Below are 13,280 nucleotides of genomic sequence, written 5' to 3' on the forward strand. Positions count from 1 at the left end.
GGTGAGGGGGTTTGGGTTCCCATCCTCAAGGTGAGGGGGTTTGGGTTCTCATCACCAGGGTGAGGGGGTTTGGGCTCCATCACCAGGGTGAGGGAGTTGGGTTCCTGTCCCTAGGGTGAGGGGTTTGGGCTCCTGTCCACAGGGTGAGGGGTTTGGGTTCCCGTCACCAGGGTGAGGGGGTTTGGGTTCCCGTCACCAGGGTGAGGGGGTTTGGGTTCCCGTCCTCAAGGTGAGGGGGTTTGGGTTCTCATCACCAGGGTGAGGGGGTTTGGGCTCCATCACTAGGGTGAGGGGGTTTGGGTTCCCGTCCTCAAGGTGAGGGGGTTTGGGTTCCTGTCACCAGGGTGAGGGAGTTGGGTTCTCGTCACCGTTTGGGTTCCCATCACCAGGGTGAGGGGGGTTCTGGAGCAAGAATTTCAGGTAGTTTTGGGTGTTGGCACCCACCCCCCGAGGCTGAAGGCCTCGCCCTCCCCGCAGCCATCAGCAGCTGCTTGTGGGCTCCCATCCCCAGGTGAGGGGATTCTGGCCCAAAAGTCTCGGGCAGTTCTGGGTTATGAGGTCAGCTCCCCGAGGCTGAAGGCTCCCTCTCCCCACAGCCACCAGGAGCTGCTTGTGCTCTCAGAGCAAGGGTGGTTTTGGCTCCTGTTCCCAGGGTGAGGCGGCTCTGGACCAAAAAATTCGGGAAGTTTTGGGTGGTAGCACCCACAACCCGAGGCTGAAGGCTCCCCCTCCCCACAGTGACCCAGAGCTGCTTGTGGGTGCCCACTCTCAGGGCAAAGGGGATTTTGGCTCCTGTCCCCAAGGCAAGGGGGCTCTGGACCAAAGAATTCAGGGAGTTTTGGGTGATGGGATCAGCTCCCCGAGGCTGAAGGCTCCCCTTCCCCACAGCCACCGGGAGCTGCTTGTGGGCTCCTGTTCCATGGTGAGGAGAGTTTTGGCTCCTGTTCTCAGAGCTAGGAGGGCTTTGACTCCCATCCCCAGGGTGAGGGGCCTTCTGGACCAGGAACTCGGAGGGGTTTTGGGTGGTGGGACCCACTCCCTGAGGCTGAAGGCTCCCCTTCCCCACAGCCACCGGGAGCTGCTTGTGGGCTCCTGCTCCAGGGTGAGGAGAGTTTTGGCTCCTGTTCTCAGAGCTAGGAGGGCTTTGACTCCCATCCCCAGGGTGAGGTGCCTTCTGGACCAGGAACTCGGAGGGGTTTTGGGTGGTGGGACCCACTCCCTGAGGCTGAAGGCTCCCCTTCCCCACAGCCACCGGGAGCTGCTTGTGGGCTCCTGCTCCAGGGTGAGGAGAGTTTTGGATCCCATCCCCAGGGTGAGGGGCCTTCTGGACCAGGAACTTGGGGGGGTTTTGGGTGGTGGGACCCACTCCCCGAGGCTGAGGGCTCCCGTTCCCCACAGCCACCCCGTGCACGTGAAGGAGGAGCCGGCCGAGGCGGAGGACGACAGCAGACCCGTGTCGCTGATGGCCACCACCAACCAGAATGTGACGATCCCCGACGACAGGGACCTGGAGGAGGAGCTGCCGGTGGAGGACTTGTCCTAAGGACTCCTTCCTCCTCCCCCACCGAGGGGCAAACCCTTCCCACCCTCCTGGACGGAGACCAAGCCACGCTCCCACCTCCCCGAGGTGACCTTGGCGTTATCCTGGTTCTTTCAAGGCACTTCCACAAAGCAAAAGGTTTTCCTTGGGACGACGACGATGACGACGACACCGACCTGTTGCTGCTGGCGTGTCCCTCGCTGGCCCCGCCACGACACCAGAAGCAAAAACCCCAAGAGCTGGACTTTTCCTGCCTTCCTCCCTTGCTTAGTGACTGGTGGACGAGGATGGTAGGTTGGTGGTTCCTGTCCGAAATGGTCCCTCCTGCCTCCCTGCAGGGAAGGCTCCTCCGTCCCCTCTTCCGCCGCGGTGCCCGCGCCCCGGGGAGCGATGGCAGGACCCCGCTGCCACCTCTGCGTCCCCCGCTGGGTTTTGCACTACGGAGGGATCGTGGACGCTGCCCACGGGCTGCCTCCCCCCAGCTTTTGGGGAAAGAAAGGGCAGAAACGGGGCTGAATCCTCTGCCGGATGTGGGGTTTGCCACGGAGCCGGGATGGACACGGAGCAGCGCGGTGGTGGGACAGTGTCCTCTTGTCACCTGTGCCTGGCCAGCAGAGCCAGGGCCTCCCAGCTTGACCACCCTCCCTGAGCCCCAGCTGCTGGGGGGCTGCTGGCCCCAGCAGTGCTGACCATCCCAGCAGTACTGACCATCAGTTCTGACCATCAGTGCTGACCATCCCAGCAGTGCTGACCATCAGTGCTGACCATCAGTGTTGACCATCCCAGCAGTGCTGACCACCCCAGCAGCACTGACCATCAGTGCTGACCATCCCAGCAGTGCTGACCATCAGTTCTGACCATCAGTGTTGACCACCCCAGCAGTGCTGACCATCCCAGCAGCACTGACCATCAGTGCTGACCACCCCAGCAGCACTGACCATCAGTGCTGACCATCCCAGCAGTGCTGACCATCAGTTCTGACCATCAGTGTTGACCACCCCAGCAGTGCTGACCATCCCAGCAGCACTGACCATCAGTGCTGACCACCCCAGCAGTACTGACCATCAGTGCTGACCATCCCAGCAGCACTGACCATCAGCACTGACCATCCCCAGCAGCACTGACCATCCCAGCAGCACTGACCACCCCAGCCAGGACACAGCTCCCTCCTTCCTGCTGGACATCGGCCACAGCGGTGCCCCCTCCCAGCCAGCAGGGATGGCCACTGCTCCCATTTCACTTCAGGGAAAAGCTCCCTGTGCCTCCCCTTCCATCCCCAAAGCTGGGCCAGGGGCTTGGTGGAGCAAAGGGGCAAGATCCCCATGGCTGAGCACCTGCAGAGGACCTGGGGGTCATCAAAGCTGGCCCTGGAGGATCCCTGTGGTGGCCAAATCTGCCTGCTGGTGTGGGGGTGGCGGGGGAGGAAATTCTGCTTTTCATCTTTTCTTTTCCTCATCCTTTTGTTTGCGTCCAGATGGGAAGATACCAAAAGATTTCTAGAGACAGAAGGTCCGTAGTTCAGGTGGACAGATGGTATTCATGCCAAAAAAAAAAAAAAAAAGAAAGAAACCACAAAAAAATTAATAATAATGTGAACAACACAACCAAACGCCCCTCCTCTCCCTGCTCTTTCTTTCTGGGGTGGTGATGTGGGTACCCAGTGCCAGGCTCCTCCTGGGAGGCAGCGTGGCATTGCCAGTGTTCCCATGGTGGCTTTGGGGAGCATCACAGTCCCTCAGGAGCATCCCCTTCCCTGGAATCATCCTCTTCCCTGGAATCATCCCCTTCCCTGGAATCATCCCCTTCCTGGGAATCATCCCCTTCCCTGGAATCATCCCCTTCCCTGGAATCATCCCCTTCCTGGGAATCATCCCCTTCCTGGGAATCATCCCCTTCCCTGGAATCATCCCCTTCCCTGGAATCATCCCCTTCCCTGGAATCATCCCCTTCCTGGGAATCATCCCCTTCCTTGGGAGTTCCCCCTTCCCTGGCACAGCCGGGCTGGCTCTGGCTGTGCTGGCACCCAGCAGGGTCACCAGGGATTTGCAGTCCTGGACCTGGAGCTGCTCTGGTTTTTAAAGCCACCTCTGGGCTCTCCAAAGCGACCCCGAGCTCTCCCCTGCCCCTCTCCGTCCCCGTTATCCCGGGATGTGACATTCCCGGGGGGTTGTGTCACCGCTGGCATCACGGGAGCCGCGTTTTGGGCTGGAAGTGCCACACCCAGAGCCGTGGGTCAGGGAAAGGTGTTGGTGTCACCCCATGTGTCACCTCTGGGACCCCCCAGGAGCTCCCGACGCTGTGGGGTGAGCCTGGGCTCCTCATCCTTCTCCTTGCCCGGCGCATCCTCCGTGCCCAGCTGGCTGCGGGGCCTGGCGGGTCCCTGTGCCACCCCCGTGTCCCGGGATGTCCCGGGGGTGTCCTGGGATGTCCCGGGATGTCCCGGGATGTCCCGGGGGTGTCCCGGGATGTCCCGGGGGTGTCCCCGGGGGTGTCCTGGGGGTGTCCCCGGGGGTGTCCTGGGGGTGTCCCCGGGGGTGTCCCGGGATGTCCCGGGATGTCCTGGGGGTGTCCCGGGATGTCCCGGGATGTCCCGGGACGTCCCGGGGGTGTCCCCGGGGGTGTCCCGGCTCGGTGGGCCGGTCCCGTGCCCGGTCCGGGATTTATTTCCCCGCTCCCCCGGTCACCCCTCTAGGTGTCACCCGCGCCCGCGGCTGCCGGTGCCGAGCGCCGGGACAGCGCTTCCCTCCCGGAGCGTTCCCGGAGAATTCCCGGGGCGTTCCCGGAGCGTTCCCGGAGCGTTCCTGGGCTCATTCCCGGAGAATTCCCGGGGCGTTTCCGGAGCCATCCCCGGGATCATTCCCGGAGCATCCCCGGGATCATTCCCGGAGCGTTCCCGGGGCGTTCCCGGAGCGTTCCTGGCTCATCCCCGGAGCATCCCCGGGCTCATTCCCGGGCTCATTCCTGAAGCATTCCTGCCTCATTCCCGGGCTCATTCCTGGGTCATTCCCGGCTCATTCCCGGTGCATTCGCAGCTCATTCCAGGCGCATTCCCGGCGCATTCCCACCTTATTCCTGGAGTATTCCTGGCTCATTCCCGGCCTCATTCCTGGCTCATTCCCGGCTTATTTCCGGCACATTCCTGGGTCATTCCAGGCTCATTCCCGGCACATTCCCCGTGCCCGGCCCCTTCCCGGCCTCTGCCGGGCACCAAAGACCCAGCCCGGGCTGGGGGGCACCTTTTGCTGCCACATCCCGATCCATCCCAGTCCATCCTTGTCCATCCCCATCCATCCCGATCCATCCCGATCCATCCCGATCCATCCCAGTCCATCCCAGTCCATCCCAGTCCATCCCGATCCATCCCAGTCCATCCCGATCCATCCCGATCCATCCCAGTCCATCCCCATCCATCCCGATCCATCCCAGTCCATCCCTGTCCATCCCAGTCCATCCCCATCCATCCCGATCCATCCCGATCCATCCCAGTCCATCCCTGTCCATCCCCATCCATCCCAGTCTATCCCAGTTGTTCCCAGTCCATTCCAGTCCATCCCAGTCCCCCCCATCCTGCCCAAGGGGCTGCGAGCACCGTGGATTTTCCCCATCTACTTTATTTTTTCCTCTTTTTCTCTTTTTTTCCCCCTGGTTTCCCCCTTTTTCTTATTTTCTTTCTCTCTCCCTTTTCCATGTTTTCCCCCTTTTCCTCTTCTCCTTTATTCTTCCTTTTTTTTTTTTTTTATTCTCCTTATTCCCCCTTTTTCCTCTCTTCCTCTTCTATTTTTTCTTTATTCCCCTGATTTCCCTTTTTTCTTTTTGCCTTCATTTTTCTTTATTCCCCTTTCTCCCTCTTTCCTTTTTCCTTTTTCCATTTCCTTTTTTTTTCTTTTCTATTTTCTTTTTTCTTCTTCCCCCCCCATTTTTCCCTTTTCCCTCCATTTTTCTTTCTACTTTTCCCCTTTCCCTTCCTTTTTCTTTCCTCCTTTTTTTTCCATTTCTCTTTTCTCTCTTTTTTCCTCCCTTTTATTTTTTATTTTTCACCTTTGTTCCCCCAATCCTTAATTTAAGTCATTTTTGGAACAAGTTTACAGCTGCCATGGGGGTTTTATCACATTTTGCTGCTTTATTCCCGGGAAGGAGCAGGAAGGGCTGGACCTTCCAGACTTTGGGATGCTCCCACCCTCCACAGGTTTTTGGGATTTTAGGAATTATTGTCCCTCTTTCCCAGCCCCCTCACTGATTTTGGGGGGGGTTCAGTAGCTGCTCCCCTTTTCCTCCTCTCCCTTTTTTTTTTTTCCACCTCCTCGGGGTGTGATTATTTTTTTAAACTTTTCCACAGGTACAAACACCCCCAAAATCCTGCAGATCCCCCGTGGATTTCAAAATCCCCCAACACCCCCAAACCCACACGGACCCGGCTCCTTCCCCTCTGCTCCGAGAATTCCCGATGCTCCTTGGCCCCATCCCGGCTCCCGAGAGCACTCCCTAGATATTATCTATATATAAAAATAAATATATCAATATAAAAAAGGAATTTCTTTTTTCCTTAAAACACAATGCACAGGTTTGGAAAAGCCCCGTGGCTCCAGGTGATGCCTTTCCCCCCCCCGGGAATTCCAGATTCCAAAGGGAAAAGTTCCCGCTTTGATACTCAGGGGTAAATTTAATTTTTTCTCTTACCCCCAGCCAGCCCGGCCACCTCTGCAGGCTCCCACCCAGCCCAGGTACTGCGTGTCCCCTCCTCCCTCCCCACCCCTCTGCTCCATTTTGGGTTGGAATTTTCCCAAATTCTGCGAGTTTTACCTCAAAACGCTGCGGGAGGGAGGCTCAAGGACCAAACACGTGGCAGAATTGCGTGTCTGTATATATTGAGATAGGGATATTCTGGCTTTCCACCCACCAACACAAATTGTTCTCTTTTATTTTGCTTTTTTAGTTTTGGGGTGGGGGGGAATGGGGTGGTTATTCTGTATTTTTGTGATTTATTTCCTGTTTCTCTCCACCCTTGGGGCACTTCCGTGAGGGGCAGCTGTGGACACCTCCCTGGACCTTAAATGTGTTTTTCTGGTATCTCCCACTGAAGGAATTCATTTTCCATGTTGTTTTATTTTTGGGTTTTTTTGTTGTTTATTTTTTTTTAAATTAATTCCTCAATGATTTCTTTTCCCCAAAGCTGGGGAAGGGGGTCAGACCCCAGTGCTGGGAGGGAGGAGCCGCTGGAGAGGAGCAGCAGCCGAACCTGCATCAAACCAAAGGGTTTCTTTGCTTTGTTTACACCCCTGGCCAACCTCAGCATCTCCCTGGATCTGCGTTTTTGTCCTGGAAGCGCTGGGGGAAGGTCGGGACACTCCAGAGCCAGGGGCTGGTGGAGGGGTGGGGATGGAGCCACGACAGGTTGGGGACATCCAGCCCTGCCACCACCTCTTTTTTTTTGATTTATTTTGGTTTTTTTTATTATTTTTTCCCTGTTTTTTTTTGTTTTATTCCCATCCCGCGCGGCGCTGGGCGGGGAGGTGATGCTGGGGAGGTGGGCAGAGCTCCGAGGGGGCAGAGGGAGGGTGGGTGTGTAAAAAGTGACCCCTTCCCTCCCTGCCTGCCCGCCCTGCCCCGCGCTGCTGGCTGTGTCTTTGTACCCGAGCTCCGTGTGTCTGCCTGGGCAGACGGTAAACCCTTGTACAGTAGGTCTAGCTGCATGTAACCTGTATGGACAATGGCATTATAAAATGCAATAAAAGAAATTACCTATCGTGCTGCTGGCCTGCTTTGCTTCGGGTTGTTGAAGGGGAAAAAAAACAAAAAAAACCCAAAAAAACCCAAAAACGCCACAAAAAAAGTGAGAGTTTTCACAGAATTCATTGATTTATCGAGCTCTGAGATCTGTCTGTGAGCCCCAAATTGAAAAGCTCCAGGAATGGCGACTCCAGCATCTCTCTGGGCACCTCCTTCCCAATCCCTGAGCCCCTTTCCAGTGAGGAAATCCTTCCAAAAAATCCCTCCAGGAGCAATGGGAAGGAGAGGGGCGAAAAGTGGCTTCAGCTGCTCCGTGAGCATTGGGGTGAGCTGGGGGCTGCAGCAGCTCTGGGGGTTTGGGGGTCCCCTCTCCCCTTTCCCATCTCTGGGGGTTTTGGGGGTCCCATCTCCCCTTTCCCATCTCTGGGGGTTTGGGGTCCCATCTCCCCTTTCCTATTTCAGGGGGTTTGGGGTCCCATCTCCCCTTTTCCATCTCTGGGGGTTTGGGGGTCCCATCTCTGGGGTTTTGGGGGTCCCATCTCCCCTTTCTCATCTCTGGGGTTTGGGGTCCCATTTCCCCTTTCCTATTTCAGGGGGTTTTGGGGTCCCATCTCCCCTTTCCCATCTCTGGGGTTTGGGGTCCCATTTCCCCTTTCCCATCTCTGGCGTTTTGGGGTCCCATCTCCCCTTTCCTATTTCAGGGGGTTTGGGGGTCCCATCTTCCCCTCTTCATCTCTGGGGTTTGGGGTCCCATCTCCCCTTTCTCATCTCTGGGGGTTTGGGGGTCCCATCTCCCCTCCCCATCTCTGGGGGTTTTGGTTTCTCATTTTCCCCCCGGCACTGATGGATTTAACACTTGGAGATTTTAACTTTTAAACTAGAAACTTTTCAATCCCTTTTTTTTTTTTTTTTAGTTGCTTTTTATAGTTTTTTGGGTTTTTTTTTCTTTTTCCCTTGGCACAGACGTGAAACTCTCCCAGTTTGATTGCAAAACCAGTCAGTGGATGGGAGGGGACACTGGGACAGGTCACTCTGGCCTTGTGCACGATTTCCTGTACCCCAAAAAACGCTGGCAGGAGGCACCCACCCCTCCTGCTCCACATGGATCCCCCCCCTCTCTCCAGCTGGGCCCCAAATCTTTGGGATTTTTGCCCACCCCAATGCTTTGCCCCAAATCTTTGGAATTTTTGCCCACCCCAATGCTTTGCCCCAAATCTTTGGGATTTTTGCCCACCTCAATGTTTTGCCCCAAATCTTGGGCCACTCATTCCTGGGGCAACCCTGCTCTGGGGGCTCAAAAAAATGGGAAGAAGAATAATTATGGGAAGGAAAATCCCAGGAATGGTGGGATTTTTGCCCACCTTGATGCTTTTCCCCATATCTTTGCGATTTTTGTCCACCTCGATGCTTTTCCCCAAGTCTTTGGGATTTTTGCCCTCCTCGATGCTTTGCCCCAAATCTTTGGAATTTTTGCCCACCTCAATATTTTGCCCCAAATCTTTGGGATTTTTCCTCACTCCTGAAGCACAACCGGGGGGAGTCACTGCCTTGGATAACCCAGAGCCAGCACAGCTTCCAAAAGAACCCAGAAAAAAGAGGGAGAACCTCCTTTTTTAAAAGGGAGACCCTTTTTTTTTTTTTTTAAAGGGGGTTTTGGGTTTGATTTTTTTCTTAAATGAGCATTGAGAAATTGGAATATCAAGGTCAGGAAAGGAAATGTCCAAAGGGTTCTTGCTTTTGGGCCTTCCCTGAGCCTCTGCTGTCTCGGGGGGTCTCTGTGGTGCATCCCCTGGGACTGGGGCCAAGAAGGGACCCCAAAACACTCGGGCCACTCATTCCTGGGGAAAAGGATAATTGTGGGGAGGAAAAGGCCAGGAGTGGCGGGAGCAGGCCCCGGCTGGGTGTCAGCTCCCACTTCTGCCAGCCCAACCTCTCCAGAACCTTCAGCTCATCCCCACTTCTGCAGAAACCTGGGATGGAACACAGAGCGGAGGGAAGTTTTGGGGAAGTTTTTAATTTTCCCATCTTCCAAAGATGGATGTTCACAGGGCCCCAATTTTTTTTTTTTTTTTTTAAATATCGAATGTCCATTTCCTTCTTTTTTCTTTTTCTTTTTTTTTTTTTTTTTTTGTAATTATTTACAGAAATAGCTGGTGACTCATCAGAATCCTTCAGCAGCACATGTCAAACACTGGGGTCATTCACTGCAGAGCCTCCCCCAGCAGAAGGGTTTGAGGAGGTTATTTTGTTTAGAGACTTTGTGCGTGCACAGGGACGGGGAAATTCTGCTCCACGGATCGGGGGGTGATGGCTCAGACCCCAAAAAAACACGGCTGGGCCAGCAAAGCCCAGCTCTGTCCCGGCACCCAGCCCCATCCCACCACACTCTGTGGCCCCAGGGCTGTTTCGTTCCTTGTTTTCCAGGATCACACGCGGTTTTCTCTTATTTATTTATTTTCTTTTCCAAGCCTCGGCCGAGGGGTTGGTGCCGGGAATGTTGCAAAAGCCTCTTTGAAGCGAAAATCGAGGTTTCGGTGCTGAATCCTCGCCGGAGACGGGAAGGTCAAGGAGGTTTAAATCTCCAACGCCTCCGGTCTGGGGCACGGGGAGCTGTGGGGAACCCGCAGGTTTTGGGGTGCAGATCAGGGGTTTGGGGGGTAGATCCAGGGGGGTTTAGGGTGCAGATCTGGGAATTTTGGGGTGTAGATCTTGGGGCTTTGTGGTGCAGATCTGGGGATTTGGGGGTGCAGATCTGGGAAATTTGGGGGTACAGATCTGGGAACTTTGTGATGTAGATCCAGGAGGATTTGGGGTGCAGATGTGGGAGTCTTGAGGTGTAGATCCAGGGGGATTTGGGGGATCAGATCTGGGAGTTTTGGGGCACAGATCCAGAGTTTTAGGGTACAGATCCAGGGGCTATGAGGTGCACATCTGGGGGTGATGAGGAGCAGATCTGGGAGTTTTGGGGTGCAGATCTAGGGATTTTGGTGTGTAGATCCAGGGGGATTTGGGATGCAGATCTGGGGATTTTAGTGTGTAGATCTGGGAGTTTTGGGATGTAGATCCAGGGATTTTGGGGTGCAGATCTGGGGATTTTGGGCTGCAGATCTGGGGATTTGGGGTGCAGATCCGGGGGTTTTGGGTTGTAGATCCAGGGGGATTTGGGGCATAGATCCGGGGATTTGGGGTGTAGATCCGGGGATTTTGGGGTGCAGATCCGGGTTTTTTGGGGTGCAGATCCAGGGGAGGTGGAGCCCAGGCCCTGCTGCCCCCGAGGAGCAGCAGGAGCTGCGGGAGCCGGGCTGGGTTTGCTTTGGCGGCGGCGGAGCCGGGAGCGGAGCCGGGTGCCAGGGCTGGGGAATGGTGCCAGGGCTGGGGAATGGTGCCAGGGCTGGGGAATGTGGCTCGGGGCAGCCACACAGCCACAGGAACGGCTGGTTTTGTTTTCCCGGAGCCAGCCAGACCCCACCGCCTTCCCCTCGGACACTGCGGCTCCCCCACACCCCAGGCCCTGCTCAGGCTGCTCCTCTCTATCCTCCTTTCTTTGCAGAGGATGATATTTTGGGGGGGAAATCCTTGTTTTTATGGGCCACACTCCTTTCTGTGTGCTGAGCAATCCGTGACCCCCTGGACACAGCGAGTGTTTTCCTGCTCTCTCCATCCCTGGAGCTTTCCAGGGCCAGATTTCCCCCAGCCCCCCCTGCCCAGGGCCCAGCAGCCCCCAGCCAGGATTAACAGGAGTTTCTGGTGCATTCTGTCCATGCCAAGCAGCAGCACGGATTTTTCCAGGCTGTCCCAATGCCCACGGCACAGGTGGCACCCCAGGTAAAGCCCTGCTGCTCTGCATCCCCAAAATCCCTGTAAAACCCTTCCCTGCATGGCACAGCTGGGGCTGCCAGCCTGGGGAGCCCTGTTCCCCTCAAAGCCATGGCTGCACTGATCCTGCACCCCCAGAATTGTGATTAAGCTTCCCAACTAGCCTTTAATATTTTTTTTTAGGTTAATAGGTCGGTTTGGGGAAAGAGGGATCCCCACCCACCCCTGAGCCGAGCTCCAACACCCGCACTCCTGCCTCCGTTCTGGCCCTGGCAGAGCAGGGGAAGCTCCGGCCCCATCCCAGCGCTCCTGGGCTCCCTTTGGGAGCATCGCTGGGGCTGCCCGGGCCGAGGCAGGGCTGGACCCACAGGGGTGCGGGCAGGTGAGCAGGGGGGAATTTGTGGGAAGGTGAGCAGGGAGGAAGGCGCAGGCAGGTGACTGTCGCTGTCAAGGCAGGACGGGAATGAAGAGAAATCTGATTCAGAAGGCTGTGAGAGTAAAACTCCAATTTATTCAAAATACCCCGCTCTTTATACAGAGCTCTGTGAGGACCAACTCCATTGGTCCTGAAAACCATTCACCCTATTGGTGTACAGTGCTTGACACACAGAGATAGAACTGAACTACAAACAATGTGAACAACCAGAGAGATAAAGAATTATTTACGTTCTTCTCCAGCTCTTTCCCAGGCTCCTGCCTGGCTAGAAACTCTCGTTTCTCTCTTTGACTGAACCTGAGCCCCACAGGTAACAAGGGGGAAGGTGCTCAGGTGAGCAGGGGGGGATTTGTGGGAAGGTGAGCGGGGAGGAATTTTCAGGCAGGTAACCAGGGGGAAAGGTGCTCAGGTGAGCAGGGAGGAAAGTGCACAGGTAACCAGGGGGAAGGTGCTCAGGTGAGCAGGGAGGAAGGTGCTCAGGTGAGCAGGGGGAAGGTGCTCAGGTGAACAGGGGGAAGGTGCTCAGGTAACCAGGGGGAAGGTGCTCAGGTGAGCAGGGGGAAGGCGTGGCAGCATCGCGTGGGGCTGGCACGGTTCCACTGACTCAGCGATGCCGGCACCGCCCCAGCCCCGGTCCAGCTCCGTGCCTGGATGCTGCCCTAAAAAACGCTGCGGAGAGCTGGCAGAGCCCTGCTGGAAGCAGGAGGGGCTGGAGGCTGCTTTGCAGCTCTGGGTGGGTTTCAGGGATCAAACCATACAGAAAAGGATGGAAAAAATTGGGGAATCCTCCCTGCTGAGCCCCCCGCAGCCCCTCTGGCCAAGCTTCACGTGCAGAAACTGCACAAAAACCCCGTGAGAGACTAAAACCCACCCCAGCAGGAGGCTGGAGGAGGGCACAGTGCTCTGTCTGTCAGGCCAGACACAAAAGGGGCCAAATCCACACCGGGAGCAGCTCCCAAAATCTCCAAACCTCGGTGGCGGGGCCGTGCGGATCCGCGGGAGCTGCGGTGGGGCGGATGCCCAGGGACAGAACACGGGGTGCCGATGCTTCACCCTCAGTGCCAGCTCTGCCTTCAGGACGAACCCCGAGCGCTCCAGCCCCGCTTCGTGCTCCAGGATCTCTCATTCCCACTTCCCGACCCGTTTCCTTCCCACATGGACACAGCGGTGGCGGCCTCCTGTCCCTCACCCTGCTGGGGACAGTGACAGCGCTGTGACAGTGGTGGCAGCGGGTTGTGGCACCTCCGGGGAGCCCCCAGGTCTCTCCCCCGGCTCCGAAACTCCGGATTGCAAAACCCAGCGGCTCCGGAGGGGCTGGGCAGTGACCCCTGGCCTGGCACAGCGGGGAGGGCACGGGACAGCATCGGGAATTCCCTGGTGAGAAATGCTGATGCTGACTCCAGCTCAGAAGGCTGATGGATTTCTTTGTTATAACTATACTAAAATACATTAATATACTATTTAAAGGAGATACTAAAACTACAAACCTACTTTTCTAACTACTAAATCTAACTCACTCACAACTCCTGACCCTCTCTGAGAGCCCAGCCCCAGGTAGGTTGGGTTGAGTTGGAATGGATTGGATTGGATTGGATTGGATTGGATTGGGTTGGATTGGATTGGATTGGATTGGATTGAATTGGGTTGGATTGGATTGGATTGGATTGGATTGGATTGGATTGGATTGGATTGGATTGGATTGGATTGGATTGGATTGGATTGGGTCGGGTCGGATCGGGTCGGGTTGGGTTGGGTTGGGTT

General features: G+C 56.2%; 1 protein-coding gene across 9 annotated transcripts in view; it reads left to right on the top strand.

Annotated features, from left to right (window-relative positions):
• Positions 1-3,105, top strand: part of FOXP4 (forkhead box P4) — a 61,910-nt gene extending 58,805 nt beyond the window's left edge. For 5 of the 9 annotated variants that reach the window (XM_021542632.3, XM_077789076.2, XM_085561219.1 and 2 more), the window contains exon 17: positions 1,399-3,105. In XM_021542632.3, the coding sequence (XP_021398307.1) occupies positions 1,399-1,543 (145 nt within the window). In that variant the 3' untranslated portion in view covers positions 1,544-3,105. The remainder of the gene's footprint in view (positions 1-1,398) is intronic. The other 4 variants (XR_014950151.1, XR_014950149.1, XR_014950152.1 and 1 more) reach the window with 1 other exon arrangement.
• The last annotated feature ends 10,175 nt before the right edge of the window (positions 3,106-13,280 follow it).

This window comes from Lonchura striata, chromosome 26, assembly GCF_050655825.1.
Source record: "Lonchura striata isolate lonStrDom1 chromosome 26, ASM5065582v1, whole genome shotgun sequence".
In the NCBI taxonomy this organism is placed as follows: domain Eukaryota; kingdom Metazoa; phylum Chordata; class Aves; order Passeriformes; family Estrildidae; genus Lonchura; species Lonchura striata.